Source organism: Sycon ciliatum, chromosome 7, assembly GCF_964019385.1.
Source record: "Sycon ciliatum chromosome 7, ocSycCili1.1, whole genome shotgun sequence".
Taxonomy (NCBI): domain Eukaryota; kingdom Metazoa; phylum Porifera; class Calcarea; order Leucosolenida; family Sycettidae; genus Sycon; species Sycon ciliatum.
Window position 1 is genome coordinate 31032492 of NC_088649.1, and position 14641 is coordinate 31047132.

The 14641-nt window shown below is 44.8% G+C and overlaps 1 protein-coding gene across 1 annotated transcript in view; it reads left to right on the forward strand.

Moving 5' to 3' along the window:
- The window catches only part of LOC135821325 (uncharacterized), a 246864-nt gene that overhangs the window by 26190 nt on the left and 206033 nt on the right, over positions 1-14641 (forward strand). Inside the window, exons 6-7 of the mRNA XM_065334383.1 lie at positions 702-902; positions 7595-7795. Coding sequence (XP_065190455.1) covers positions 702-902; positions 7595-7795 — 402 coding nt within the window. The remainder of the gene's footprint in view (positions 1-701; positions 903-7594; positions 7796-14641) is intronic.

Sequence of the window (14641 nt, forward strand, 5' to 3'; positions counted from 1 at the left end):
TTCTGGCTGTGTTGCCTCTCACGATGATGTTGCCAGCTAGCTCACGTACACAGCCGCTCATGTCTGGCTCTACGCAACTCGTTGGACACCGAGTACGCGAGTACGGATCAGGCTTTTTTTTGGAGAACACGCTGAAGAAGCAGCCATGCCACATGATGTATCGAAGTACTAGTACATGTACATCAGGGAGTCGTATAATATTTTACGACTCCCTGATGTACATGTACAGTCTGTACTCGTACTGCACTGCCATGCACTGCTCTGTGTCATGCACCGGTACTCAGTCCGCGGAGCATGCATGCACTTTCAGCATGCTTTTTCCAGCGTGTACGCATCATTTCATGTGCAGTCATGTGCCATGTGTCGGTCAAACATGCAAATGATCGGCTATAGTGATGCACCGGATATAGTGATAAATTTTCGAAAATCAAAGGGGCACGTTATATCCGATATTTACTGTATATTATAAACACTGGCCATGGATACTGGATATCTGTACTCAGTAAATCTTTACATTTTACAGGCTATGTTTTATTATTAGTACTATTATTGTAAAAAGCTTTCCTTTTGATCTTGCACAAGCATAATGCAAGGGAGATAATGCATGTAACCTCGTTCTAAAAATTGATAATGTCCTCCCTGCCATGCACTAATCTATAATAATTAAAAACTGTATACCTGTGTTGCTTGTATGATTTCAGTTTCAGTTGTGGTACCCCCCAATGTGGATCTTATAAGACAATCTAATCAAGGAGTTTACAGATTCCAGTGCAAATCTGGATACTTTCCACACTGCAGAAGTACAAAATGCGATCCAAGAAGAGGTGCAGTAGCCCCGTATAAATGGGACTCCAATCTGGGAAAATTTGTATTTTACGACGTGCCAACTTGCGAGAATCTACGTAAGTTTCATAGTTTCATAGTTTGTTACTTGATGTGGATCCCTTGGGCATATTATCCTCACCTATGATATGATGGGCCTCATTTCCTCTGTGCTGCGCTGATGAGTCCACAAAGGACGAAATAGATCTGTCCGCTGATTGAGTATTTCGCTCCTGATCTTGTAGCAGTTGAGCACTCTGGTGTGGGGTAGTGCCTTTGCTGTTTGCGTCATACAGAGCTCACTGACAGGTCCGTTTGAGATAGGTTGGGGCTTCTTTTTAAATCTGGCTTTGGAAAATTTATTTTTCATTCCTATCAGGCTCGGCATCATTTCCTCTTTGCTGTACTGGGGAGTCCACAAAGGACGAATCAGTTCGGGCAGTTCTTTATTAGCCATAAATCCAAGGCCGAGACCATTCTTATTATTTAAATCATCTGATAAAGACCGACACACAAAAGCTGCCTGTGTGGTGTTGCTATGACTACCTTCCCAAACGAGCTAGGTGAGCCCATTAGTAGGCCGGGGCGGATAATGGTAGTTATTTTGCGGGATAATGCTAATGGCAATGATAGAAAAACTGTATCATCATGCTACTTATAATGCTGCTGTTCCTCTGTAATGCCAGCAATTCACCAGTCGTGCGTATGGAAAATGGCTTGGTTTAGGCTGTATTGTGCACGTTTCGTAGTTCTACGTAGACGCCATGGAAAATGCTAGAAAATCATGCTATCCATTCCCAATTTTCTTATGCTGCTATTGCTCCATAATGCCAGCAAATCCGCAATAGTATGCATGGAAAATGGCTTAGTTTGGACAATCTTGAGCAGGTTGTGCAGTTCTTTGTACAAGGCATGTAACGGTACATTTTTTGTAGTGGCCAAAACTTCCATATTTGGGTATAATGCCACTTTTGTGGAAATGTAGTGTTATAATGCTAGCATAATGGTCGTTGCAAATCGCACACTATAATGCTACTTATAATGCTAGCATTATCCGCCCAAGCCTACCCATTAGGGACACGTACATCAATATACTACTCGCACCGAATGTAAAAACTCACGCAGCCCAAGCCTAGGAAACTGTGGGCAACCCTACATTGTTACCCTCTACCCCAGCCATGTGTCAATCTCGACCTTAAACAACATCTTCAACAGCGTAAGCACCTGCATAGAAGATCTCGTAAGCACCCGGACTACCAGGCATTAGTCAACCAGTACTGCGCTGTACGGCGCCAAAGCACACTGCTAAACCGTCGCCTCAAATCTGAATACTACGAGGTGATTGGTAATTTTTTAACATAGAGTCATTTCTTAACAAATCGGTAAAATATCTCATTGCCAGCGCCTGCAAAAGTCATGTCAAATTTCTTTTTGCCATTGCCATTGCCAATGTTCTGTCAAGTTCGCCTCCAAAATTGAGACTGATATTCCTTCAGGAAGTGACATTGCAAGAGCTTTCAGTCTGCATGTGCGCGATGTTTACGGTAAAATAGAGTATAAGAGAGTCATAGCCGCTGGTTTCAACCTCCAGTGACAACACATTTAGCTGAAGAGGAAACATATGATAGCTACACACTGGAAACGACGCCTGGGAAGGAGAAATGTCGGTGTGTTGGCCCTGGTATTGGCCAAACATTGGCAATTACTGAAATTACTCACAGAGGTTGATCACAATTGCATATGAAATCAGGGTGACACATCTATTGTTATGCAAGCTTGAATGGCTTGTATTTGGATGAACATATTCTTGATCCAGTCTTTCTGGACCATCCTGGATACGTAGGGTCTCTTTCTATTGAAAACTGACTTGAAATTGTGGTGCTAAGGCCTATTTTACCAGGATGTTAAGAAATGACCACAACAAATATTATGCAGAAAAATTGCCATTTTTCAACCGCCCCCTGCTTTCCAACACCAAGGAATATGTGAATGAACAACCCACCATCGCAATCTAAGGACTTCAGTATTACATTTATAGAGGAAGAAATGGAAAGATTCGCACCTCGAACCCTACGGAAGGCTTTTTTACTTTCGTGTTAAATAATGACGAATCACCTCGTATAAAGATCAGTTTCGACTTGCAACCGGAGTAACTAGGGACCTTTCGCACCACGCGTACGGATACGATACGAATTCTGATTCGTCACCTGGGTTCGAGGATTCGTCAGAGTCGCCGCGGAGAACTCTTTTTCACGAATGGCAGCCTCTTCATTCGTGGCACGCTCCGAATCCGTCAGGTACACATTTCTTTTGCAAGGTACACATGTTATGCCAGGTACACCTTTTTTCCCTTGATTCCATGGTCCATACACGTGTGCACGAACACACCCGTACGCCAAGCTACCGGCCGTATTCTTAATTGCCATGCACATTTGCATTACGACTAGCGAAATCTGAATCTGGTCTCAAGAAACGATTACGAGTCGAATAAAACTTTCGTTTTGCATTCGATTCGTAGCAAATGCGAAAGGTCCCTACTGAATGGCCTTAGTGGACAGAAGAAACTACACAATGCACCTAAGACCTCCATTGAAGAGCTGTCTACAACGTTCGCAGCTGTCGTTACTGACTCTGGACGTCCTGAAAAGCCAGAACTACCGAGTTCAGCTCCGGACTGGACAGTTTCCAGCCAGTGTCCAAGCAAGCCGTCAGAAGCATGCTGTCAAAACTCAATGCTGCCAAGGCAAGCGGATCTGATGGTCGACCTCCTCTCTTCCTGCGCAACTGCGCAGACAGCAAAAGCGCTTCCCTGTCCAGGATCTTCAATGAGTCCTTACAGAAGCATAGAACCAGATGATTACAAGCTGGCGAGCATTTGTCTAATATACACATCTGGTAGTCAAACAGACCCCTCCAATTATAAACCCGTATCCCTCCTTCCGATCGTCAACAAACTGCTGGAGCAGATCATCCACGCCCAGCTCATATTATTCCCGTAGCTATGCGGAAGACGTTACTTCAGTAACATCTGGCGCTAGCCAGGGTCCACACAGCTTTAATTCCCGTAGCTATGCGGAAGACGTTACTTCAGTAACATCCCGAGAAATCCCGCGAAATACCATTCACAGAAGAAGTCAGCGATGCGACAAAATCTTGCTAATTTGGGTACGTCACCATAACATTCGCGGTTTGGTACAACTAGTACAAATCGCTTTTCGCATCGCAAAAGTTGAGCCAAGCTCAACTTCCGCAATGGCCCGGATTTGGGTGGTTGCGTGGGGTCCGCGATGGGTGCGATTTGGGGGTTTCCCGGTTCCGCGGCTGTCGCATCGCGTGTCGCATCACAAAAAAAGCTTCTGTAAATCCCGCTTAAGATCTTGTTCCACACAGCTGCGGAGAGGGTGCTCAACGTCAAAAAGACAGAGCAATGACACACAAATCGTCAAGCGACGGATAGCCGAGAAGTTCGTTGTTACTCCGAGTTTCGTGCGAAACGACTCATCAGACAACTTCATAATGACACTTACAGTAGAAAACACCAAATAAATAGTCTACATTGGGTTGAAATATTGAGGCATTTCAGTGCTCGGTCTGATAAAAAATCTTGCAATAAATCTAAAATCTTATCTGGAGTGAAAATAATTCGGGTGGACACACCCATTCCCATAGCGCTGCACATCACATCCGAACCAGTTCCGTTATTTTAACAACGTTTCGGCACTTGGCCATCGTCAGGTAATAACAATTCATACCGTGGAAGCCACACAAGAGCAGTATATACGCAGAGTGTAGCGCCAAAAAAGATGCGAATTATGTCACCTAGTATGCAGAGGGGGGGGGCAGAGAGAGAGAGAAAAGGCGCAACTAGCACATCACGGAGGAGAAGCAGCAGAAGGTAGCGCGCATTGTGCTCTGTGAATGGCGTTACGCAGAGTGTAGCGCCAAAAAAAAATGATGCGAGTTATGTCACCTCTATACAGAGGGGGGGGGGGAGGGAGAGAGAAGGTGCAACTGTGCACATCACGGAGAAGAAGAGCGCTCCGTTGTACTCTACGAAGTGAGGATACATGCCAAATAATTATGTTGTTAATTCTAGCACAGGAGGGGAGCACGGAGCCCCATGAGTCAATGCACTATGAGGTTAAACTTCCATGCCAAACTGTTACCACCAGGGACGCGACGAGGCATCAGGAACAGAATGGATTTGAGTGACCCGCCTCATATTATAATTATTCAGTGATATTGAAGTAGCAGCAGGGGAAGCTGAGAAAATTCACAACAAGTCCCATCCGGTGCTTATGTTCACATGGGGCTTGGCATCACGAATCTCAATCGCCTCGCGCAGTTTGCGACGGGCTCGATCAGGCTCTCTTCCTATTACTTCAACTGCAGAGAATGCACTGCAGGAAGCCTCAGCCCTTCTTCAATCTTATCTGGAGGTCTCGGAATGGGCACGCAAGTTCTTATCTGCAAGCCCTCCTAGTTCCTTCGTCAGCTGGCCCAACTAGGTTGCACTCCACCATGGGTCTGCGCCAACCGCCAGTTTGCACCAGGTTCGGCTAGGGTTGCCTCGCATTCCAGGGCGCCCAGCTGTGGAATACCTTAACCCAGCGATAAACTTGCCATCTTCACGCTCCGGCAGTTTCGCGTCAGCATGATCCCGCACGCCCCTAGTAACTAGAGTACCAAACGTCCTGTTTGATGATCAGCTGCCTTAGTTTCTCTCCACCTCTATCACTGTTACATCCATTCCCAATTTTCTACTGCTTTCTATCTTCATTCGCCACCTTTTCATTGGGCAAATCTGCCCATTTGGATTGCGAAATAAAATATACACAAAAAAAATTATTTCAATTTTGAAGTATAATAATCTTTGCCAGTAGTTGCGCTCTTTTGAAGCTATTGATGGTGAGGGGGAGCAAGTGATAAACTTGTAAAATTGGTGGATCTAGTGCTAGGTCTAATAATCTGCACTAACGGACTGCGCTCTTTTGGAGCTACTGACGGTAAGGGTGGGGGGGGGGGGGGGCGGTGATAAGATTGTAAGATTGTGGAGGTGCTTTCAACGTGGGACTTAACTTAGAGTTTATGTAACGCCCGTACACTTTGCTAGCATGTACTTGCTGTTGTGCCTGCACTTCGAGACGAATTCGCGCCGCGAATTCAGCAGTATGCTTTTGTCCGCAGTGATAATGTCCAGCTTAATGATAAAATATGGTGGTAAACACACACCTGGCAATATGGCGGTAAACACGCGCTTACCCACACACCCTTTCTGCGCTGCAAAGTTCTGGCACAGAGCTTTTTTTGCACCCCTGACGCCAGGCATACGCTATCATCTCAGGCCTTTGTTCCGTGCTAGTGCACCCGGGATTTAGGCGCTCGAGTTACAATAATGAATATTTTTACACCACTTGCACACAGCACCCTCTCCCCTTCACTCTTTATTTATTTAGTTTTATGGTTTTACTAGAGCCACGTAAACCCGTCATGTATGAGCCATGAATATGGGGAGTGGTGACGTGTCATGGGATGCTCTGCCGACCTTGGGTGTCGGCTTCATCACATCCAGGCGCGGCAATAGCAGAGAGAGAGAGAGATAGATAGAGATGGACAGATAGAAATAGCAGGAGGATGGAGCAGTACTCCCAAGTAATATTTTACATCAGGTGCCGTCTTTCATTTGCCCTGTTGTGATAATGCATCATGTGTTTGTGGGGTTCACGAGGTCTTTACCATGAGTGATCGGTTCGGCTTCCGAAGTCTGCTGAGCTGGTTGTCGCCGAGGCCCAGGCTGCTCGCATGTGAGAATCTATCAGGGTAGGTTCACATAAGCAAAACCGGCACCGCAAGACATCGGCGGTGAGCCAGCTCCCGATCCGTTGCGCATACGGTTCGAGCACCAAATCCACTACAAAGTAGTACAGAATGAGCCCAAATGATTCTTTGTTTCTTCAGTAGTTCAAGGTTTTTCGGTGATGGCCACTCGGTGCTACTTTTTACTGGAGATCTTCTTCTACACATTGTATTTGCAGTCTAGTAAGCGATTGTGTCGAAATTATGCTTGCAAACGTTGATGAAGTCACAAGAACTTGTCAATGTATCCATCATATTTTATATTTGTTTCAATTGTATTTGTCTCATAAGTTGCACAATGGTCAAGCAGATCATCCGAGAAGGAAGGGCTGGTATGCTGACTTATTTGCCACCTTGAAGCGACTACAAAAATGGCGAACGGACCTCCTCTCTAGCTTCAATTTAGAAAAAATAAGTATTGGTTTGATATTTTGACAAAGTCTGGCAGCCGCAATTACCGGCGCGAACGGTTCACAAACCACTTTTGGTCAAAATTCTTCGGGATCGGCGCCGGGGCAGATCGCAAGAGTTCGGCACTGTCCAACTTTGTTACGATTGCACTGGTTCACATACTAGTAATTGCAATGCGCCGGGAGAGGTTGCAAGAGGCCCACTCCCGGTGACTCCCGGTGCGTACTGGCGATATGTGAACCTACCCTTAATATTATTATATTTATATTATAAACACTGGCCATGGATACTGGATATCTGTACTCAGTAAATCTTTACATTTTACAGGCTATGTTTTATTATTAGTACTATTATTGTAAAAAGCTTTCCTTTTGATCTTGCACAAGCATAATGCAAGGGAGATAATGCATGTAACCTCGTTCTAAAAATTGATAATGTCCTCCCTGCCATGCACTAATCTATAATAATTAAAAACTGTATACCTGTGTTGCTTGTATGATTTCAGTTTCAATTGTGGTACCCCCCAATGTGGATCTTATAAGACAATCTAATCTAAGAGGTTTCAGATTCCAGTGCGAATCTGGATACTTTCCACACTGCAGAAGTACAAATTGCGATCCAACAAGAGGTGCAGTAGCCCCGTATAAATGGGACTCCACACTGGCAAAATTTGTATTTTACGACGTGCCAATTTGCGAGAATCTACGTAAGTTTCATAGTTTCATAGTTTGTTACTTGATGTGGATCCCTTGGGCATATTATCCTCACCTATGATATGATGGGCCTCATTTCCTCTGTGCTGCGCTGATGAGTCCACAAAGGACGAAATAGATCTGTCCGCTGATTGAGTATTTCGCTCCTGATCTTGTAGCAGTTGAGCACTCTGGTGTGGGGTAGTGCCTTTGCTGTTTGCGTCATACAGAGCTCACTGACAGGTCCGTTTGAGATAGGTTCGGACTTCTTTTTAAATCTGGCTTTGGAAAATTTATTTTTCATTCCTATCAGGCTCGGCATCATTTCCTCTTTGCTGTACTGGGGAGTCCACAAAGGACGAATCAGTTCGGTCAGTTCTTTATTAGCCATAAATCCAAGGCCGAGACCATTCTTATTATTTAAATCATCTGATAAAGACCGACACACAAAAGCTGCCTGTGTGGTGTTGCTATGACTACCTTCCCAAACGAGCTAGGTGAGCCCATTAGTAGGCCGGGGCGGATAATGGTAGTTATTTTGCGGGATAATGCTAATGGCAATGATAGAAAAACTGTATCATCATGCTACTTATAATGCTGCTGTTCCTCTGTAATGCCAGCAATTCACCAGTCGTGCGTATGGAAAATGGCTTGGTTTAGGCTGTATTGTGCACGTTTCGTAGTTCTACGTAGACGGCATGGAAAATGCTAGAAAATCATGCTAATAATGCTAATCTTATGCTGCTATTGCTCCATAATGCCAGCAAATCCGCAATAGTATGCATGGAAAATGGCTTAGTTTGGACAATCTTGAGCAGGTTGTGCAGTTCTATGTACAAGGCATGTAACGGTACATTTTTTGTAGTGGCCAAAACTTCCATATTTGGGTATAATGCCACTTTTGTGGAAATGTAGTGTTATAATGCTAGCATAATGGTCGTTGCAAATCGCACACTATAATGCTACTTATAATGCTAGCATTATCCGCCCAAGCCTACCCACTAGGGACACGTACATCAATATACTACTCGCACCGAATGTAAAAACTCACGCAGCCCAAGCCTAGGAAACTGTGGGCAACCCTACATTGTTACCCTCTACCCCAGCCATGGGTCAATCTCGACCTTAAACAACATCTTCAACAGCGTAAGCACCTGCATAGAAGATCTCGTAAGCACCCTGACTACCAGGCATTAGTCAACCAGTACTGCGCTGTACGGCGCCAAAGCACACTGCTAAACCGTCGCCTCAAATCTGAATACTATAAAGATCAGTTTCGACTTGCAACCGGAGTTACTAGGGACCTTTCGCACCACGCGTACGGATACGATACGAATTCTGATTCGTCACCTGGGTTCGAGGATTCGTCAGAGTCGCCGCGGAGAACTCTTTTTCACGAATGGAAGCCTCTTCATTCGTGGCACGCTCCGAATCCGTCAGGTACACATTTCTTTTGCAAGGTACACATGTTATGCCAGGTACACATTTTTTTCCCTTGATTCCATGATCCATGCACGTGTGCACGAACACACCCGTACGCCAAGCTACCGGCCGTATTCGTAATTGCCATGCACATTTGCATTACGACTTGCGAAATGTGAATCTGGTTTCAACGAAACGATTACGAGTCGAATAAAACTTTCGTTTTGCATTCGATTCGTAGCAAATGCGAAAGGTCCCTACTGAATGGCCTTAGTGGACAGAAGAAACTACACATTGCACCTAAGACCTCCATTGAAGAGCTGTCTACAACGTTCGCAGCTGTCGTTACTGACCCTGGACGTCCTGAAAAGCCAGAACTACCGTGTTCAGCTCCGGACTGGACAGTTTCCAGCCAGTGTCTAAGCAAGCCGTCAGAAGCATGCTGTCAAAACTCAATGCTGCCAAGGCAAGCGGATCTGATGGTCGACCTCCTCTCTTCCTGCGCAACTGCGCAGACAGCAAAAGCGCTTCCCTGTCCAGGATCTTCAATGAGTCCTTACAGAAGCATAGAACCAGATGTTTACAAGCTGGCGAGCATTTGTCTAATATACACATCTGGTAGTCAAACAGACCCCTCCAATTATAGACCCGTATCCCTCCTTCCGATGGTCAACAAACTGCTGGAGCAGATCGTCCACGCCCAGCTCATATTATTCCCGTAGCTATGCGGAAGACGTTACTTCAGTAACATCTGGCGCTAGCCAGGTGGCTTTAAGGTGGCTCACGCCTATTTCAAAAAAATTAACGATTGCTCTGAAAATTTGGTGGGCGGTTGCTCTTAGGTAGTGTATGCAAATGGCGAGTAAAAAAAACGGGGTCTCAATGCTAACTTTTGAGATATAGGCGATGACAATTTCACTAAATTGTCAAATTTGTACAGGATTTGTGATGTATAGCGGACGGGTATTTCATCAAGAACCTGATTTACAATCTTCCTCATTTTTTGGTTATTGAATGGACTAACTGTGTACATGCCAATGAGAAAATAAAAAACATATGCTTCAATGCTCAATTTCGCCATATAGGCGCAGAATGCCTTTTTGATAAGTTAGCTTTGCTACATGTACATGCACACCTACATATCCCATGTACATGTCCATATACATCTACTCTTCTCTACTAGCCCACCCCAACCCTGCAATACACATTGACACAAGTGTACACACACATACCACACACATACCACACACAAACACACACACGCATACATGCAAACACACACACGCATACATGCAAACACACACACACACACACACACCTGTCCTGTCGAGCCACTACCACTAGGGTCACGTGGGCCCGGAGGGGCAGCAGAGAGTGAGAAAGAGCACGTCTGGTGGCGCTCCAGACACACACACACACACACACACACACACACACACACACTACTACTACTACTGCTACTGCTACTGTAGCATGGTTGCCCAAGGGCCACACCATTCCGAAAGAAGCCGGAGTCATTATCAGGAGCAGAAACGGAGATGACGACTCAGGTCACTCTGTCGACGGAACTGACGGCTGCAGCGAGAACAGCGGACACAATATGATGCTCTGTCAGACTTGGTTGCCCGATGGCCACGGTCGCACATGTGACGTCTGAAACCAGGCACTGACTTGAATTGCCGATTGCATGTCAAACACAAGAGAGAAGCATGGACGCTGAGCGGAATAGATGATGCCGGCGCGGACACTTTCGATGGTTCCAGGGGCAAACAATGATGCACACGCAGGCCACCACGAGAGTGAAACCACCTTCTGCATGTAGCACACTGCACAGCACCACGCTGATCCTGGATGGGGAGACTTTGCTCTGCGCCACATTTGTGCCTTGTTTGTCACCTGGCTGGCGAAACGACCGATGGCAGATAAGACAGTCCACCCGCCAGGCAGACCTATCCTGAGCAACCTCATACCAGGCCAGACAGACACACACACACACACCCACCACACACACGCACAAACGTGCGTGTAAACAGTGACTAAACACACACACACACACACACACACACACACACAAGGCACACACAGGATCGCACGCCTGCAGACCATCGCTCCAATGAAGATAAGATTACTACTTCTTTGTGTAAATATGTTTGAGATAGAGTGTCACTCTTAGATGTGACTGACGCCATCAACCAATGTCAAGGAAAAAAATTCACGGTTCGCGTCAGACTCGGCTACAGGCCGAGTTTTCCGCATCTGTATGAACGCCATCATCCTTCAAGGATCAAGGCGCAGATGCAAGGAAAGAATGTGTTCAATCTTCTTCTCCACACGTAGAAATAGGTTTGGGCATTTTCGATGATTTAGAATGTACTTCGCGTGAATATGACAATGTGACAGAGGCAGCCACAATTTACTGATTACTGTGCATTGATCTAGCTATATACACTGCAAGTGCACTGTAAATATTGTGTTACATGCATGTAATTGTGAAGGGAGACAGTATACATGTTCATTCACCAATGACACACCTGTCAGACAGCAGGTTAGGGCTAGTCAAAGTTATGAAGGCACAATATGAGATACGAAGGCATAATTTTGCGATGTACTTGAGTTTGTGAATATATAGTGGACTTTGTGTTCACACATACTCTACCAAATTGCCATGCACACCATTGTAACACACACACACACACACACACACACACACACACACACACACACACACACACACACTTGAGCCTGGGGAGCATGATTGCTGTCAGCCAGTGTTGCTTTCAAATGCTTATTCTCGTCAGGAGTGATGTGAAACACATACTGGTAAATCAATCTCTAAAAAATGCATCCTAAATAAAACGCTCAAGCACTGAGTCTAGTCAGAGTGATAAGACAATAAATTGAAGGAATTTCTCAACAAAAACTCAGTGTACCGCTGTGATCAAGCCGTGGCAATAACTATAGTAGAGTTCTTCGTGGACAGCGATTACCATAAAGAAATGGTGAGATACTACAGTAGTACCCTCTACTGACACAATGCAACCACGCTGTCCAGTACATGTTCGAATCAAAAAAAAAAAAAAAAAAACTACTTTCGTACATTCGTGACCATTTCAATATATTCAAGGGCGACCTCCACAATCCACTGGCTTCAGAGTCGATTGATCATTATAGAACGGCCATTCTTGACAAAATAGTCAGACAAATTTTGCGAAGGATGGCGTTCTACTGTGGAATGGACTCGCCAAGTCACTTGAACCAATTCAACGAAAATTCAAAATACTCAGGTTTTACATATTCACGTACCCGTCTGTGCCGTCCCCCATTCCTTCCAAGACATCCACATAGACTCCAACGCTTTGATTCTACTCTTTTTCCGAAGCCGACCATGGGCATGGGCAGTGCCTGCTGGAAGGGACATCCCAACACTTCTCTGACAGGTGACAATTTCCACAAGTAAAAAATGCACCTCAAAAAAAGTAGCCAAGTGAAGGAGTGACAAAAAAAGAAGAAAAAAGCTCACACTCTAGACTCGAGTACGAGAGCTTCGTACTCAGGCCATCTGCTCGAGCTGGACCCTTCGAAACTGGAGTGCGCTACAAGCTCGCTAAGCCAACTCCGCATGCACTTTTCTCGAACGTAGGATGCGCGAGAACCTGCGCAGAAGACGAGTTTAGAAATAGGCGCGAGCCACCTTAATTTGGTATTTGTTTGTGTGGTTGTGTCACGCCTGGCGCTAACCCGTATCCGTCCCGTACCGTACCGTACCATCAAACACAGCTGGCCACATACAGCTGGCCGCAATATTCAAATTGGGGTTTCAAACGCAAGATCATAACGTGAAGCAACTTGGAAGAATGAGTATGAAGTGTATGGGGGATTGCATGTAGGGCGATAATGTGGGTTCGAATCCCAGGTTATGCCTGAAAAAAATTATAACATCCTTATCCTTTTTTTGCCTAGGTCATCAAGGCGGTAGACGGTGTCGTATTACCCTCGACCGTACCTGTCCCGTACCTTTCCCGTACCGCACCATCAAAGACGGCTGGCCACAATGCATAATCAAATAGGGCTTTCAAATGCAAGATCATAACGTGAAGTTACTTGGAAGAATTAGTATGTCTGCAAATTGTATCGGGGGATGCATGCAGGGCGATAGTGCGGGTTCGAATCCCAGGTTATGTCTTAAAAAAAGGAGAAATTTATAAGAATTTATAACATCTCTATGCTTTTTTGTCTAGATCATCAAGGCAACAAAGCATAGCGCAGGGCCCTGAGCTTCCAAGCTCTCTGGTTCTGTAGCATTAAAATATGGCCTTTTAGGCCCAATATTCAAAAAAATCCAGGGGGACCCCCGGACCCCTCTCACAATTTCGCCGCATCAAAATTAAACTGCTTCCGACACCCCTGATTTAGGGTTGCTTCTGCTTCGCTTCGGACTACTGTTTGGTGTTGAGATGTCGTTTCAGCGCAGTCGTTGAGCAGCCTTTGTAAGAATAGACCGTTTTGCAACGATTGCAAGTAGCCCTGTTCTTCGCTGCATCGCGGGAAAATTATCAAGTTCAGCACGACACAAAACTCGAAGGAAAATAATAATAGTGACAACAACAAAGTGAGCAAATTAAGTTACATTGTTCGAGTTTTGTGTCGTGCTGAACTTGATCATTTTCCAACTTGTCACGAGTGTTGTTATCTCATTATCTTTACGCTATAAAAGTTTCAGTCTTTCCAACTTGAGCCATTCCCTGTATAATCCTTGATGAGAAGGGACCGAAAACGTTCGGATACTTTGACAAGTGCCTTATTTTAGACTGGATGTGTGTTTGCGTGGATATTTACGACCCAAAATGTACCTTCGTTATTAAAGTATTATCCGCCTCCGACCTCTTGTAAAAATTATTATTACTTTCAAGTATTATTATTACAAACAAATCATTGTGTGCCTTTGTGTACAAACAATGATTGTATTGTTTAAGCATGCATCTACGCAAGAATCACCACCAGCCAATTAGGACATGTGTCAAAATAGTATTGAACGTTTTCGTTCCCTTCTTCTCAAAATACTACAGGGAATGATGGAAATAAGCTTAAAGATGGAAAGACTTAAACTATAAATAAAAGAAGTTCATGCCGGTAGATACATCACTCCAATATGTGTAGAAGTAACACGAAAAAATAGATGTGAAGAGTCAAGAAAACAGCATAGAAATCCAATAAGTGACAAAAACGTAATGACAAGAAAAAGAGAGAATATCAAGAGATCTTAGTATCTATTTCGCACCTTCAAGACGAACAGTCCCAAACAACTGCAAAGACAACACATTCTCCTTCTGAACACAAAGCTCAGTGTCTGCTATGGTATGGTATGGTATTTTTATTTTTATTCACCAATCGAACAGGCATATCTGCCTTCTTGCCGGGATGGCCAGAGCCAACCACGG